At 48.0% G+C, this 16,194-nt stretch overlaps 2 protein-coding genes across 3 annotated transcripts; one reads left to right on the forward strand and one right to left on the reverse strand.

Annotated features, from left to right (window-relative positions):
- The first annotated feature begins 864 nt into the window (after window positions 1–864).
- On the forward strand, window positions 865–2,921 carry LOC123069695 (E3 ubiquitin-protein ligase SIRP1). 2 transcript variants are annotated; one of them, XM_044492627.1, is made up of 2 exons: window positions 865–1,134; window positions 1,533–2,921. In XM_044492627.1, the coding sequence occupies exon 2, from the start codon at window positions 1,586–1,588 to the stop codon at window positions 2,702–2,704; it is 1,119 nt and encodes a 372-aa protein (XP_044348562.1). In that variant the 5' UTR covers window positions 865–1,134; window positions 1,533–1,585; the 3' UTR covers window positions 2,705–2,921. The 2 variants fall into 2 exon arrangements, with proteins under 2 accessions (XP_044348562.1, XP_044348560.1); XM_044492625.1 differs by lacking the exon at window positions 865–1,134 and adding an exon at window positions 1,141–1,443.
- A 163-nt stretch (window positions 2,922–3,084) lies between these two features.
- On the reverse strand, window positions 3,085–8,250 carry LOC123069694 (pyruvate kinase, cytosolic isozyme). The gene is made up of 3 exons (XM_044492624.1): window positions 7,754–8,250; window positions 4,252–4,713; window positions 3,085–4,164 (listed from the first exon to the last, which is right to left on the reverse strand). Exons 1-3 carry the CDS (start codon window positions 8,021–8,023, stop codon window positions 3,355–3,357), a joined length of 1,542 nt encoding a protein of 513 aa, XP_044348559.1. The 5' UTR covers window positions 8,024–8,250; the 3' UTR covers window positions 3,085–3,354.
- Between the last annotated feature and the right edge of the window lie 7,944 nt (window positions 8,251–16,194).

A 16,194-nucleotide genomic window follows, 5' to 3' on the forward strand; every position in this document is an offset into this window, starting at 1 on the left:
CTCCAAGGAGATGCCGGGAATATACACTGGAGCTCCGTCGACTATGTCCGGATGGACAAACTCGGATCGAAGCCCGAAAGACAAACTTGAAAAAGAAGTGTCGACATCTACCCGCGAAAAGATAAAGTCTAATGACAGACACGGGTAATTCTCTCACTGGGCCAACCACTAGAATTAGTCAATGAAAAAGCATGCGCAAGTGTAGAGGGGAATTTTGCAAGCTAGGAGGAATAGAAAATCCTAACTAAGAGTGGCCCACCTGCGATGACTAAAACCCTAACCTAAATTACTAACTGAATCGAATGCACCAGGATTCCCCTTCCGTCACCGGCTGCCGGAGCAACGTGCAAAGGGGAGGCGAATCTATGGGCTCACCGACGAAGCATGGACGGGAGAGTTTTCCCTAACCGCCGCCAAGGTATAGGGGTGAGAAACAGAAACCCTAACGATGAGCATACACATTGAGGGCATCCACCGATTTAGTTGCCACGCACAAATCACAGAAGGAGTGATAAATGTTCCTCCGGTTCTTCTTGACCATGTATACCCTCACATTCAGCCGACCTCAACATGCAAGCCAAGAAATACTCTCCATTTTTTGGGAATGATGGTAGCCCAAAAAATCCAAAGAACAATCTATTTAAATCTATAAAAAATGTAACAGATGTTTGCTGAGATGGTACCCACTACTTTAAGGCGTCCCGAGGACACGCACATGGTCATGCTCGATGATCGTAGAAGGAGCGTTCTCCGTTGTCGCTCTCGCAACTCTTTTTTTGTAAAATAAAATGTTTTCCTTGAGCCTTGGGGATGTCCTATATCTGGGTTGGATGGAAAACCAAAGCAGGTGCTACGCCACCGAACTTTTAGCGGCGCAGAAGAAATAGACTAGATGGAGGGAAGTAGTTTGTTTTATGGAGAAATAAGGCGGTTTAAAATTAGAAATGCCAGAGCATCCCCATCCCCAGGCAATAATTGAGCAAGCAAAGCCTTTAATCACTCCCTGTAAACGTGTATCTATATATTAGGAGCCCACAGCAATTAACCCAAGGAAAGGGTACTGCTAATATAGAGGAGGTGGACAGGCCAGCCCCCCTCTGGCCTTGTTCTCTCCCCCCACATGCCCTGCCCAAGGTGATCATTCTTCCTTCAACCATCCATCAATCCATGGATGCTTTTAAGATTCAGCATGTGAATTGATTACTTGTCTGTTCATCATTCTCCTCCGATTTGGTTGGTTTTCTGCTTGTGAATTGATTCTGTCTCTCCTGGTTTTGCATTTGGTTCTTGATGAGATTCTTGGGTAGATGTTGTTTTTGGAGCCTGGAAAGAACGATGTGCATCCCTCCCGTCATTCGATTCGATGACAAAAACAAAAAAAAGGCAATCTCATGTGGTTAGCTAGCTTGTATTCTACGTGTGGAGAACATGAATCCATCAAAAGTTGGTGCTGCATTGGCTTCCGATTCTTCAGATTCTTGGCCATTCCTGATGTCGAGCTCTAATCTTCCCCTTCCTGATTCATTCATCAGTGCCAAATCCAAGAATTAGAGCTGCTCCATTGACGGGGGAGAGATCGACAGCAATGGGGGAGCTGGTGGTCGCCCGGAGGTACTGGTGCCACATGTGCGCCGCGGCGGTCAGCCCCGTGGCCGCGGACGCCGGGGTGGAGATCAAGTGCCCGTATTGCGGCAGCGGCTTCCTCGAGGAGATGGAGACCGCCCGCAGCAGCGTCGCCGCCGGCACCGCCCACGCCCACGCCAGCGGCACCTACCCTAGCGCCGACAACGCCATCTCCATCTGGGCCCCCATCATCGACAGCATGGTCGGCGACCCCGTCCGGCGCCGTCGCAGCAACCGCCGTACTGTGGACGCCGTGGCCGCCGCAGAGGACGAGCTGGACAACGTCGACTTCTCGCGACGCCGGCGGCGCGCCACCGCGTTCCTGCGGCTCCTGCAGGCGATCCGGGAGCGCCAGCTGCAGCGCCTTGAGTCCGCGGCCGCCCTCGGCAACGGTGGCGGCCTCGAGACAGAGCACTACAGCCCATTCGGGCGGAGCATCTTCGCGGCCGCCCCCCTCGGGGAGCACGGCATGGCGCTGGGGGACTACTTTCTTGGGCCCGGGCTGGACGCCCTGATGCAGCAGCTGGCCGAGAGCGACGCGGGACGGCAGGGCACGCCGCCGGCAAAGAAGGACGCCGTGGAGGCGCTGCCGACGGTGGAGGTGGTGGGTGGGTGCAACGAGGAGGACGCGGCCAGCTGCGCGGTGTGCCTGGAGGACTACGCGTCCGGCGAGCGCGCCCGGGAGCTGCCCTGCAGGCACAGGTTCCACTCGCAGTGCATTGTGCCGTGGCTGGAGATGCACAGCTCCTGCCCGGTCTGCCGGTTCCAGCTGCCGGCGGACGACGACCCAAAGAGCTCATGCGGCAGCGGCAGTGGGAGTAGCAGCAGCACCACCACCACCTACGTCACCTATGTCAGTGCTGAGGTGAACGACAATGTGGATGGTCATGGCAACGAGAGTGGAGTTGAGGCAGCGGGCAATGTGGCCGTGGAGCGCGAAGACGGCGATGTGGATGGTGAAGGAAACGTGAGCCGGCTGCCGGCGTCCATACAGTGGCTCAATAGCCTCTTCTCCCCGCAGGCTACATCACCATCGTCCACTTCCACTTCCGGCGGCAGCTCGCGGCACTTTGAGGACTAAATCTGCTCTGCTCCGTTTGGATTTCCGCCATTGCCATACCTACCACGCACGCAAGGGTTTGCTGCTGCGCTAAAACTTGGAGCTTTTCTCTCCGTCTCTTCTTCGTGTGAATCGGTCATTTGGGTGTAATTTAAAAAGAAAAAACAAGGGTTGTACAGTTTAAATTTGATACATTTTGTCAAATATATGACTGATGTTCATCAGTTTTCAAACTCTACACGACGGCAATCAATCCATCCTGTGTCACAAGTCACAAGTCTGGGCCCAATCGCTTATGTTAGAAATAAACAAACGCCTTTGTATCATCATCCTCGACCATTTTGAGATGAACTAGCAAGTAGCAAATGCAAGAAATATAACGCAAACAACAGGCAAACAGATGAAGTGAAGCAACTATCAGGTAGTTCAATCGTTGCATATAAGTAAGTTATAGTAGTAGTAGCAAAACAAGCTGCTGCGATAATAGTTTTGGTGGCTAAACCCTCTCATAAAGAGTAAACAGCCACAACTTGATAACACAAAGTTTTAACCAGGTTGCACTGCCGCAATCTTGGCAGCAAAAAACTGTGGGTATGCGTAGCCTCGCAAAAAGAAAGAAGGGAAAATCCCCGGGCAAAATGGTGTTGCATTGTCGCTTCGCTGCCACTAGCTTACACGGTCAAGAGCTTGATGACAGATGCATTCCCGATGCGGTGAAGGGCCACAATGGAGTCACCAGCGTTGCAAAGGCCCATCTCCTTGGCGTTCTTCATGGCAAACCTCAGTGCCTCTTCCGTGGCTTCGCTGTCAAACGCCTTGGCAGTGCCAGCACTGAGCATAGGGATCACGCCCCTCACGATGAGGCTTTGCCTGGCAGGCCCCTCGTCGCTGCAGATCCAGTCAAACTCGACCGTCTTGAGCTCAGGAACCACCACAGACAGTATCGGCATGGATGGCCTGTACTTGGCTACAAGCCTTGCAGTTGTTCCTCCCCTGGTCAGTACCAAGATAAGCGTCGCCTTGGCTGAGTTGGCTGTGCGGACAGCTGATGAGGCAAGGCTCTCCAATGGGCTCATGGGAATCGGGGCTGATGACATGATTGATTTAAAAACAGCAGAATAGTCCACGCATGACTCGGCCTGCAAGCAGATCTTGGCCATAGTTTGCACTGCCAGTTCTGGATAAGCCCCAGCCGCTGTCTCACCACTGAGCATCACACAGTCAGTGCCATCAAGAACTGCGTTGGCCACATCAGTTGCTTCCGCTCGAGTAGGCCGAGGAGACTTGATCATAGACTCCAACATCTGGGTTGCAGTCACAACTGGCTTGCCCTGAATGTTGCACTTGAAAATCATCACCTTCTGTGCATAAAAGATCTTCTCTACAGGAATTTCCATCCCCAAATCACCTCTTGCCACCATAAAAGCATCAGACTGTGCCAGGATATCGTCAAAGTTAGCTACTCCTTCCTGGTTCTCAACCTGCACATTCAAGTTAACTCTTAATGATCTGCTAGGTGGAAGTGCACGAGTGTAATACCCACAAAAAAAAGAGAGAGAATGGCGTACCTTTGACATCAGCATTATTGACTTGGCATGCTCCCCAAGTACCTTCCTGACCTCCACAAGATCTGAACCTTTGCGGACAAACGACAAAGCAATCATGTCAATCTTGTTCGGGACGCCCCATTGAAGGATATCCTCCCTGTCCTTTTCAGTGAGTGTTGGCAGATCAACAACGACCCCTGGAAGATTGACATTCTTCCTCTCACCAAGCATAGCAGTGTTCTCACAACAGCAGCGAACGAGACCTTGCTCTTTGTCACAATGAAGCACTGTAAGAGTGATGGTACCATCAGCGCATAATATGACACTGCCTGGCTTCAGATCAACTGCTAGCTTCTTATAGCTCATCGATATCATCTTGCCGTCCCCCTTTATGCTATAATCTGTGGAGATCACAATTTCTTGGCCCTTCCTCAACTGGATAGGCTTCCCATCTTTCAAAAATCCAGTACGGATCTCTGGACCCTGCCATGTCGAAAACCAACGAATATCTGATCAATAAGCTTTCTCAAGCAAACAAGTGTGCACAAAATGAGGTAAATGGTTCTCCATATGACACGTAAGAGATAAACAATCATTTCATCACTGACACACATCCAGGCCCATACACCACAAACAAGATCACTAGTACTCCCTCCGTAAAGAAATATAAGAGTGTTTAGATCACTATCTTGTATTTCTTTACAGAGGGAGAATTTAATTTCTGTGACCATCAAGCTGATCATGGAGACAGAAATTTGACATCCAGGTCTGTCATAGTTTGCTCTCAACACATGTGAGAATTTCAGACATATTGCAACTTTCTTCATCCAAACAAGGATTCCAAATGTTGCTACGATGATGCTAAGATTTTTTTCCAAATACATTACCCACCTTGATCAAAAACAGTAATGTGAACCAAGTGTGTGCCACAACAAACAGTTGAGCCTCATGTTATGTTGCTGGAATTCCATTACAATATGCTTTTCTTAGACAAAGAAACATATATACCAGAAAGCCGCTACAAATGTGAATGCGTTATGATATTGTTGAGAATATGGTTCAACTAATCCCAGTTCCCAGGTAATGTTTGTTCCAGATTATGTGTGTGCCAGTTAGGTTTAATCACTTTGTGGTCCAAATTTGCATTCACATTTGCTCCTAACTCTGTCTCTGCAGACAACTTCACCAATTGGGTATTTAAAATAAAATTCATAATAGATAGTTAGCTGATCACGCAAGAGAAGAAAATCTAGACTGTAATCACAGAATTCATAAACTTTGTTACATAGATACTACTTGGACATCTTTGTGTGCGTGATACACAAGAGAAGAAAATCTAGACTGTATTCACACAATTCATAAACTTCGTTGCAGCAGCAGCAGCAGCACAACAATTATCGGTAGATCAGAAACTTGATCGCGATAACCAAAAAAATACTGCTCTAAAAGCGTGGGCCATTACTAAAACATTACAAGGCCAAAACAAACAAGAGGAATAAAAGGAACTGCATATTACACGTTGGCTTCTTTTAACTGAGATATAGGTTAAAGTTTGACAAAATGATACTATAAACATTTTGGCAATTCAAACATATTAAGTTGGTAGCACAATATGAAAAAGCAATCGATTATCCATTGGCACTGTGACAAAAAAGAACAGAACAAAACATAACACACTAATATAGGCAGAAACTCTCTAGCATGAGGACCACAAGCCGACAAACTCGACAACAGCAAATTAGCGAATAAAAATCCAGCTAGGCTAGTATTGCTCCATCGAGCAAAATCCACGTGCAAATCTTGCTATATGTCAATGCAGCCATTTAATGGCTAGATTGTCTCATACCAGAAATATGTTCTGCCATCTGTCGCTTTAATTGCTGGCAAATTTACCATACTAGTAAAACAGCACTAACATGCACAAGCAGCGAAAAAGAAAGGGGATCACAGAAAATGTTCAAGAGTTTTCGCAAAAAATAAAATTCAAAAGAGCAAAGAAATAAATCAGAGATCACATCCAATAATAATAAGATAAAAGAACACAGTAATGACCACTGAAAGTTGCTAAGGACCTGAAGTAAGTCTGTGATGTCTTAAGATTTGTTTCAGATCATAGGTTCTGCCAGTACGGTTTAATCATTTCACCAACCAAATATGCTCATATTTGCTCCTAAAAAGTAGTTTACTGTGCTACTTCTGCAGACAACTCCTGCACCAGGACATTCTATCAAATAAAATGGATATCAGATGTTAAGTGATCATGCAAAGTAAATTACCCTCAGATGCGATAATTAGATACTATTTGGACATCTTTGCGTGGGTGACATAGAAGAGAAAAAGAATCTAAGGATTCTGATCACGTAATTCATAAAATTTGTTGCAACAGCAACATAATACTCCCTCCGTTCCTAAATAATTGTCTTTCTAGCCATCTCAAATGGACTACAACATACGGATGTATGTAGACATGTTTTAGAGTGTAGATTCACTCATTTTGCTCCGTATGAGTCACTTGTTGAAATCTCTAGAAAGACAATTATTTAGGAACGGAGGGAGTAGTTGTCAGTAGAATCACAAGAGCTGTAACCTGAAAAAAAAATACTGTTTCAGAAGCGTGAGCCGTTACTAAACCATTGCTAGGTCCAAACAAGAAGAAAAAAGGAGCTACATATATTACACTTTGGCTTCTTGTGTTAACTGAGCTGAAGGTTAAAGTACTCAAGATTATACTAGCATTTTGGCAGTTCATCCATATTTCAGTTGGTTGCCCGAGGTGAGAATAATACTAGCATTCTCCATTGGCAGCGTAGTCACAAACATTCCACAACAAACAAAACACAATAACGCATGAGGAACTTTGGTTGCACCCTGAGGACGACAGCCGACAAGGAGATGAAATCGACAGCGGCAAGCTAGCGAATCGAAATTCAGGGATACTGGTAGAGAGTATTAGTACTACATTGGCCCAATCGATAGCAAAGTTCGCATGCAAATCAAGCTAGATGACCAATGAAGGCAATTGATTGCTAGATCTTGGGATATCGAAAACATCGTGTACAATCTGTCTCTTTAATTGCCTGCAAATTTACCATGGTCGTAACAAAAGGTACTAACATGCAGAAGCAGCAGTCGAAAAAAAAATACCAAGGGAGCAAAAGAAATCAGAGATCGCGTCCACAAAGAAGATCAAGAAACACGAATGAGCAATGAATCCTGAAAATGGCTAAAAATAGCCAAATCGGCGGCATAAAAAAAGTAGTGTGTCCATCTACAAATTCCAATGAGAAAAACAAATTTTAATCGTTGGCATAAAAAGTATAGTACTAGAGAAAACACCCAACCAAGCCCACCCAGAGAGAAGAGCAGCAGCCTGGCTATTGCAAGTTCATCTACAAATTATAATCCGGGAAAAAATGATTTAACGGTGAACCAAAACCTAGACCAAGCATGAGCAGGCAAGAAAAGGAAACAAGCAAAAAAAAAAGGCGGGCACAGATCGGATCGGCGAAAGAAGGGGAGGGACCTTGGTGTCGAGCATGACGGCGCAGAGGATCCCGGTGCGGTCCATGGCGGCGTGCAGGTTGTCGAGCGTCTCCTGGTGGTAGTCGTGGGAGCCGTGGGAGAAGTTGAAGCGGGCGACGCACATGCCGGCGCGCAGCAGCTTCTCGATCATGTCGACGGAGCGGGAGGCCGGGCCGAGCGTGCAGACGATCTTGGTCTTGGGCCGGCGGCGCATGACGGCGAGGCCGTACTCCCCCGCCTGCGGCTGCGACAGCTCCCCGTTGGACACCATGGCTTGTTGTCGGTCGCCGGATCTGTGTGCGGCCGGGGAGGGGAGGGGAGGGGAGGGATGGGGATTCTTTGGGGACGCGAGGTGGTGGCGTGCTTCTTGCTCTCCAAGAATGGGACGGCTCGGTTAAATAAACGGAGCAGTCGGCGGATTGATTGAGGGGAATGGAATGGAAAGGAGGGAAAGTGTTTGCTTTGCTTTGCTGTGCTCTTCTTCTTGCTCTCCAAGCCCAAGCACGGGCGCGGGGTGACTAATAATGCGGCGGTGGTCTCCCTCCCTCTCTCTCCGCTCAAAAACCACTGCCAGCCAGGGCCCGCTGGCGGTTTTGTGCTGCTGAATCTGCGCCATCGAAACTATTGATGGTATAATAAATTACTCCCTCCGTCACGTTTTTCGACATCGGTGTAGTGTAAAAAAACGCCTTACATTATGAGACAGAGGGAGCATCATGGAAGCATCTGAGAATATATTCGGTTTTGGGCACCATATATAAACATCTTACTACTAGTAGGCCCTACATGAAATTGATTAGTGCTCGTATTTTTACCAAGAATTGAATAGAATAGAGAATGCCGAGCATGTTTTTTCTTAATTGGAAAAAATGCTGAAAGGCAAGCAAAATTTTGGCAACAAAACACAGCAAAGCTAACGCGGTCGTTTTCAAAATTTGGTGCAGCAACAGACATGTACGAAGAGCTTCAACCGAAACAGGTGAACGGACGAACGAGGAGGTGCAAAACCGAAACAGCACCTTGTCGGTTCATAACCGCCACGTAGCTACAAACATGTCCATAAAACAACGGCAGGTCAGGGGCTCCACCGTAACGGCGCTTGCCTTGCGACCTTCACCAAAAGCCAAACGCGAGATGGAATCAACTAAGCCACTCCACTCCCTCTGTGGTATGCATAATATATTGCACTATTTCGAGTCGGTGAGGGGAGAAAACTATCGAGTTTGTGACATAGTACACGATTTCTCTTGAAGCAATTACACTAGAGTCGCCGTATTGGTCTGCTCCTTATAATAACCTTCAGTATAGTAATTTTGAGCCAAATAATACTTCACCATAGTCGTCTTATGGTTGCGCACTGCCATAATTTATGGAGCTCGTAGCCTCCATAGTTTAAGGCTGCGGAGGTCAAGTATGGAGTTCCTCCAAAATCTAACCGCCAGCCTCGGAGGAATGTTTCTGCTTCTTTCCTCCTACGTGTGTTTTTGTGTCAAAGAGTGTTGAGAATGTTTGCAAACGGGTCAGCGCGTCCCAATTCCCGCAAACCGACACCAAACCTGAGGGAGGTTTACGGGTGTGGGGTCTGTGCCATGTACATGCCCGCTCGCTCGGCCGCACCCAAAGTCATCGTGGTGCCTCCCGCTCTAGAGCGATCGCCGCAATTCTTCATGCCAGTCCAGAGCGACGCAATTAGACGGCCTTGATGTCGGTCAGAGCGACGTGACCAAACGAGTGGGTGCGCTACTTTAATGCGAACACGACTACCGAGAAGCCTACTCCAGCCACTGCACCGCATTGAAGCGGCATCAATCATGAGCCCCCTCCCAGGGCCGGCCCTGGGGCATGGGCGGTGGGGCGGTGGCCCAGGGCCCAGGCGGGAGGGGGGCCCATGATGTAGTACATATACATACTAATGCCCAGCAAAAAAATGGTAAAAAAACGAGATGGGCTAGGGCGCGAGGCCCATGCGATCGATTACGAAGCGTTACGCTAGCGCCAGCCATCGGTATCGGCTGCTCATTTTCTTTTCCTTCGTCTGGAGTCTAGACGGTTGGTCTTTAATCTCTTCGTCCTACCTGCTTGTCGCTGTAGTAACTATGGGTATGTCAAGGAGTCTGGACGGTTAGTATTATTGTTGTCGATGGAGTCGGTTCGAATTTAGTTATTATTGTTGTCAATGGAGTCAGTTGAATTATTATAGTCAAATTTGGTTGAAATTTATATAGGGGCCCATGTCACCGAGTTCACCTAGGGACTTCCAAAACACAGGGCCGGCCCTGCCCCCTCCCGCGGTGCAACCGCGACGTCTGAATCGGACGCTGCATCAAGGAGGAGCTGGTTAGGCCGCACAGCACACTGAGCCGCTTCGATCGGCTAATGTCACCGCCATCTCGCTTATGGCGCGGCATGGAGAGACTCTCGTCATCACCGCCTCGTTGCTGCGAAGCAAGGGCCCTCCCCGGCGCTCGTGAACACGCGTGGGCGCCTCCTGCATTGCCTCTATCGCAACGACGTTACCACGTCGTCCAAGGAGGAGCGTCAGGAAACATTCACGACATTAGACGTCGCGCTAGACTGGTCCAGGATCAACATGGAGACGCCTACGTGGCATCGGCGGCGCCTCAGTGACCAGCTCGTTAAGATCGACTTGGCATGGCATGCATGCGTACGAAATATCTGGTACCTCGCGTAGTTCTTTTAGTTTTCTTTAATTGAATTTGTCTTTAAAATATGTGAATTTTTGTCTGATTTTGTTTAATTTACCTTTATAATGAGCACGGGCGTTTCGGATATGCGTTTAAATAAATGGATGACTTTCATATTCATGTTCAGAGACGCGTTGGACAGATAACGTGTCTGTCTTGCGGCACCACATTGGAGATGCCCTATCCGTAGCCCGTGCCACGTCTTCCTCTGTCAACGTCATCGTGAAGCCCAAGACAGGTGGCGCTCCTTGCCAGTTGTCACTACTCACAAGGCACCAGTTCTGTCTTGGCGGACACAGATAAGACAACTCTAGCAGACCCCGCATCCCGTCGGCCCGCAAAACGCGTTTGCAGTTCGGGGGGAACCGCTTTTGCGGGCTGGCTCGGACCGGTGCAGATGCAGACCCCCCCAAAGGACCCATATAAAAGGATATTCACGGAATATACTTTTTTACGGGTCGACTTTTGTGGGGTCTGTTCGAACACCGCCCCGTCGACTCGGAAACAGAAAACACCCAATTCTCGCATTTGACATAAGTTCCCACAAATAAGTTCAAATTCAAACAACATAACACAGTTTTACGCGCAAATAAAAGCCAAGTTCAGTACGAGAAACGCAAAAGAGGGTCTTGCAAAAGTTACGGCCATGTCTGGCATCATCTTGGTCGATCTTCACTCTCGTCATCGAGTCCACCTTGAAGTTCATCAGCACCACCGAATCCACCTCCGGCGCTTGTCCCAACTCCCGCACCGAAATCATCAACACTGGCACCATATGGAGCAGAGAAAACATCTCCGGAACTGTAACACGGACCGGTTGACGCGACCATTCTCCTCTTCAAGATTTCTCTCCTTACCATATCATGCCATGTTTTTGTGAGGTCGTCCATGTCATCGCGGTTCATTGACATGATCTTGTTCTCTTCGGCGAGCAACAAAGACAGGGATTTGTTTTCAATGGCGCGTGCTCTTCTCTCCTTAATGGCAGCTTTGCGGAGCCCCTCTTCTTTGAGCAATTGCCACTTTTCTTGCTTCTCTTTTGCCTTCTTCTCGGCCAACTCTTTCTTGATCTCCAATGACTTCAACAACATCAACTCGTTTGATTGCACCATGGCATCAATCTTCTCCCTCAAGCTCGATGCTTCTTGCTCTCTCTTCATCTTCTCCGTAGTCTTCTTGTCGCCATCGGGCTTTTCAAATTTCTTGGGCCATCATCATCCTCATCTTCATCCATGTTTATAAGCAAGCCTCTCTTCGGTGGAGATTCTTTGTCGATCAACTTCCACTGCTCGCACTTTTGGAGCAACTCCCAACGATACTCTAGTTTGAAGAATTCGCCTTCTGAAGCTTCCATGTCTTTGTATCTATGTTGGGCAATCTTGTCCTACACAATGTGAAGAACAAAGTGATGTAATCAATTCTCATGATGCAAATATGATTATGCACAACTTGTACAAAGGCAAAACAAACTCACATAGTCGGATTCCACGGTACCACTTGGAGGCGCATTGCGTACTTGCTCCAAGCAAGCTGCCCAACGGCTGCACATAGGCTTGATGTTCTCCCAACGGCCTTGAAACGACCGAAATGTGCGTGGAGTCCTATTGGGATACTTTGCCATGATGCGGAAGTACTGATCTTCGATCATTTGCCAATATCTCTTGGCGGTTTGAGAAGTACTTGTGCATGCATCAAGAGACACCGCACTCCATGCTTGGATCAAAGCTTGATCTTTCAAGATCGTGTAGTTCTTCGATTTTTGGCTTTTCCCGGTTTTTGATTGCGATTGCTCAAACGCTTCCGCTTCGATCTCGGCCAATTCGTCCTCACAGCCATGATCATCCACGCCGCCCTCCGATTCATTGTACTCGAATGCGAACGGGGCTTGATCAATGTCAACGGCATTGGTGTCCAACAAGTTCACAAACTCGGCAGTTCCATTATTTGAACCACCTCTATATTGAACGATAACAAGTCACGAGCTAGCAACAAATGGCGAAAACGAAAGGAAAGCACCATGACCGAAGACGCATACCTTCCGGCCATTTCGTCGAACACCTCGCTTGCGGGGGGAGCAGCGTCTTTGGACGGCATCGGCGGGGCACTTCTTTCTGGGATGGAGTTCGAGGATGAAGGAGGCGCCTTGTTTGTAGCCGGATTCCTCTTCCTCTTTGCCGGCCACGGCCTTGGTCACCTTCTCCGCCGTTGGCCGAGATCACGCAGCAGAGTTGGCGCCGGGAGCGCGAGCCTTGGTGGCGGGGGCTACCGGATTCCCGCCCTGCACGACCACATTGCCCTGCCGCTTGCGGGCAGGCGCGGCGCTAGCTTGAGCGACGGCGGGGCCAACATGGTCGGCGACGAGATCCGCCGGAGGGGAAGGGGCATGTGCGACCTCGACGGTGATGGGGGGCAGCTAAGAGTCGTCCATGGCGGCGAGGGACGACCGCGGAGGATGCACCGGAGCGTGCGGCGGCGGGGCGATGGTGGCGGAGGTGGGGGAGCGGGGAAGGGCGTGCGGAAATGTCCCTCCCGCCAAATCTCGCTGCGGATAGGGATTGAGCTCGGGTCGGCCTCCCAGCCCGTGAAAATAGAGGTTGGGGCAGGATGCGGGTTATAGTAACATAATGATGCTTCGATCTCGCTGCGGTATCTATCTATGTTACTATAACCCTCCCTATCTTCTTTAATTCTCTGCCACATCATTATGTTTGCTATTCCTAAGTGCATGACACCGGTTATGGTACTCCCACTATCTCCAGCCTAATGCGTCGCGATCGACCCAGAAACCGCGTTAATCTTAGATCGGCAGCACTAGCACACCGCAGTTTACATGTTCCGAGTCTCCCAGCGTACAACAATATGAACGGGCCCAAAAGGTTCTAGAGACCGTGCTCGATTCAGCGCGAGTTAAAAGCGAAAGACCATCATATTTATGGCTAGGTTTACAGAAACCCACTTGATCATTAACGTAATTTTAAAAACCATCACGTTAGTAACCTTTGCATAAAACATTGATCGGGTGGTGATTTGACCCGTTTGATCCAAGTGGGGCCAGAATGTAAGGAGTTGGCTTAGCAAAAAAAATACCCCTAGATCTAAAAATGCAATCAAACCCTCCCGCCATGTGGACAACCTCAAGCAGTCCAAATTCCCCGACGCCCTTGACCGCCGGCGCGCCGCTCCTCCCCCATCAGATACACCCCGATCGTCGCCAAACACCATTGCCAGCGTCGTCTTCATCGAGGGAGATGACGTGCACCTCGCCCCTGCCTAGCCGAGTTGCTGCCAACCACCTGGTCCTCCTCGAGCGCACGCCACAGCGTGGATCCAGGCAAACGGCGGCAGGGCACGACGGCTATCTCATCTGCTCCACTGGATCCATGACAAGGAGGGATAAAGCCGGGGACGACGAGGAAGCAGTGGCAGGGGGAGCGCCTCCTTACTCGCGGCCGAGGGGGCGTTCTCCAGCAGGATGCCTCTCCACCAGCGCCAACCTCACGGCAGCACGCGGGGTGGTGCTATAAAAACTGGGAGGAACCGTATGCTTCAAGCAGGGGCGTGTGCGTGTATATATATTGAGCACGGGTTACAAGGTTTGGTAGAATTTCCTAACTTGATCTCCACGTTAGGAATTAGGGGCAATCCGGCCTAATTACAGCAACCCAAACAACTCACGCACAGATGTTACTATTAAGTTTAAAACCCTCCCTCAATCACAACTTATCTAAGTTGAGATTGCGTCTGAATGCCTCCAGTTGTTGAACATAAAGTGGTTTGTGAACCATGCGCGACTTGATCACTGGTCGGTATAAATCTGATATTTAATAGCTTGTTAGCTACCCTATCACGAACAAAATGATAGTCTACCTCAATATGTTTTGTCCTAAAATGAAAAACTGGACTAACACATAAATAGGTAGCACAAAGATTGTCACACCATAGCGAAGCAGCCTTTGGATGACTTATCCCAAGTTCTGTTAATCATAAATCAGCAGCACAAGCACACCGCAGTTTACAACATGACGCGTCCATGGCGACATGTTCCGAGTTTTCCAGCATACAACCATATGAGCGGGCCCCAAAAAGTTCTAGAGGCCGAACCCACTTCAACGCAAGCTAAAAGCAAAAAAACATCACATTTACGGCTAGGTTTACAAAAAACCATTTGATCGTTAACATAATTTTAGAAGTCATCGTGTTTTTAGTAACTTTTAACAAAAAGCACTGGTCATATGATTTGGCCCATTTGATCACTTTTTGACAAGTGAGGCCAAAATGTAAGGAGTTGGCTTAGCAAAAAATTAACACACACCCCTAGTGAAAGTGCATTATATTGACTAGAGGGGGGTGAATAGGCGATTTTTTTGAATTCCTCACTGAGGAATTTGCTGGTGAGGAAATTCCTAAATGAAGAACTACTAGCAGCGGAATAAGTACTCAGAAGTAAACATAACATAATACAAGCATAGTTATCATGGCGAGATGAAGACAAACACAGAGTACAGAAAGCGTAAACATAGGATAACACAAGAAAGAAGACGGACAGACTGAAGAAATTGAACTGAGGAAATTGAGAAAGTCTTCAGCCAAAGTCTTCAAACAGATATGAACAGGCACACAACAACAGACATGAGGAAATGAAAGAGTTGAGGAAATAGAACCAGGAGGCTTGGTGAAGACAATGATTTGGTAGACCAGTTCCAATTGTTGTCTCAGTTGTACATCTGGTTGGAGCGGCTGAGTATTTAAACTCGAGGACACCCAGTCCCGGACACACAGTCCTCACCGTATTCTCCTTAAGCTAAGGTCACACAGACCTCGCCCAATAACTTGTGGTAAGTCTTCAGGTGACTTCCGAACCTTCACAAACTTGGTCACTCGGCGATCCACAATTCCTCTTGGATGCTCTAGACCTTGACGCCTAACCATCTGGAAGAAGCACAGTCTTCAAAGGAAACAAGCATCGGATCCACGCAGGATCAATCTCTTCAGTGATGCTCAATCACTTTGGGTTTGTAGGTGTTGGGTTTGGGTTTTCCTCACTTGATGATTTTCGCTCAAAGTCCTCGGAGGATGGGATGCTCTCAATTGACAAGTGTCAGTTTCTTTCGGAGCAGCCAACCAACTAGTGGTTGAAGGGGGCGGCTATTTATAGCCTAGGGAGCAGCCCAACATGATAAGACATAAATGCCCTTGTCTGATATGACCATTAGGTGGGTAGATATTTTGGAACCGCTGGCGCATAGCACAGCAACGGTCGGAATTTTGACTATCAAAATCCTCAGGGCTATCATGTTCCTCACTGTGTAGGCAATTCACACTGGTGAATTCCTAACTCCTCAGTCAGAACAAATTCCTCAGAGACCAGAAGAACTTCATCTCTGTCACTGAAGAATATGACTGAACTGTATGAGATTTCCAATGGCTTCACTCGAAGGGATTGGTAGGTGTAGGATTTTGAGTTGAGCATCACATGGAAATTTTTCCTTAGTATTTCTTCGACCCCCTTTAACAGTACGGTGTTTCCTATGACTCAAGAAATAGAAAATGAAACTACGAAAACAAAAGTCTTCACGCTTCATATTCCTCGAATGAATACCAAGTCTTCAAGGTCACTCCAATTTCTTCACTTTCAAAGTCTTCAGAAAGTCTTCGGATATCAAAAGTCTTCAGACGAAGAACTTCATTTTAGGGGTCGACTTTCTCTGTAAATATCAAACTCCTCATAGACTTATAG

Source organism: Triticum aestivum, chromosome 3B (genome assembly GCF_018294505.1).
Source record: "Triticum aestivum cultivar Chinese Spring chromosome 3B, IWGSC CS RefSeq v2.1, whole genome shotgun sequence".
Lineage (NCBI taxonomy): Eukaryota > Viridiplantae > Streptophyta > Magnoliopsida > Poales > Poaceae > Triticum > Triticum aestivum.

What these genes read in the sequence shown, in the direction of transcription:
- LOC123069695 (XM_044492625.1), top strand. Translation starts at nt 1,392, where the DNA reads ATGTGGTTAGCTAGCTTGTATTCTACGTGTGGAGAACATGAATCCATC. An exon ending in AGAACATGAATCCATCAAAA is followed by an intron (nt 1,444 to 1,532) that starts GTTGGTGCTGCA and finishes TTCATTCATCAG; the next exon opens with TGCCAAATCCAAGAATTAGA.
- LOC123069694 (XM_044492624.1), bottom strand. Translation starts at nt 8,023, where the DNA reads ATGGTGTCCAACGGGGAGCTGTCGCAGCCGCAGGCGGGGGAGTACGGC. An exon ending in CCGTCATGCTCGACACCAAG is followed by an intron (nt 4,714 to 7,753) that starts GTCCCTCCCCTT and finishes TCGACATGGCAG; the next exon opens with GGTCCAGAGATCCGTACTGG. An exon ending in CAATAATGCTGATGTCAAAG is followed by an intron (nt 4,165 to 4,251) that starts GTACGCCATTCT and finishes TTGAATGTGCAG; the next exon opens with GTTGAGAACCAGGAAGGAGT.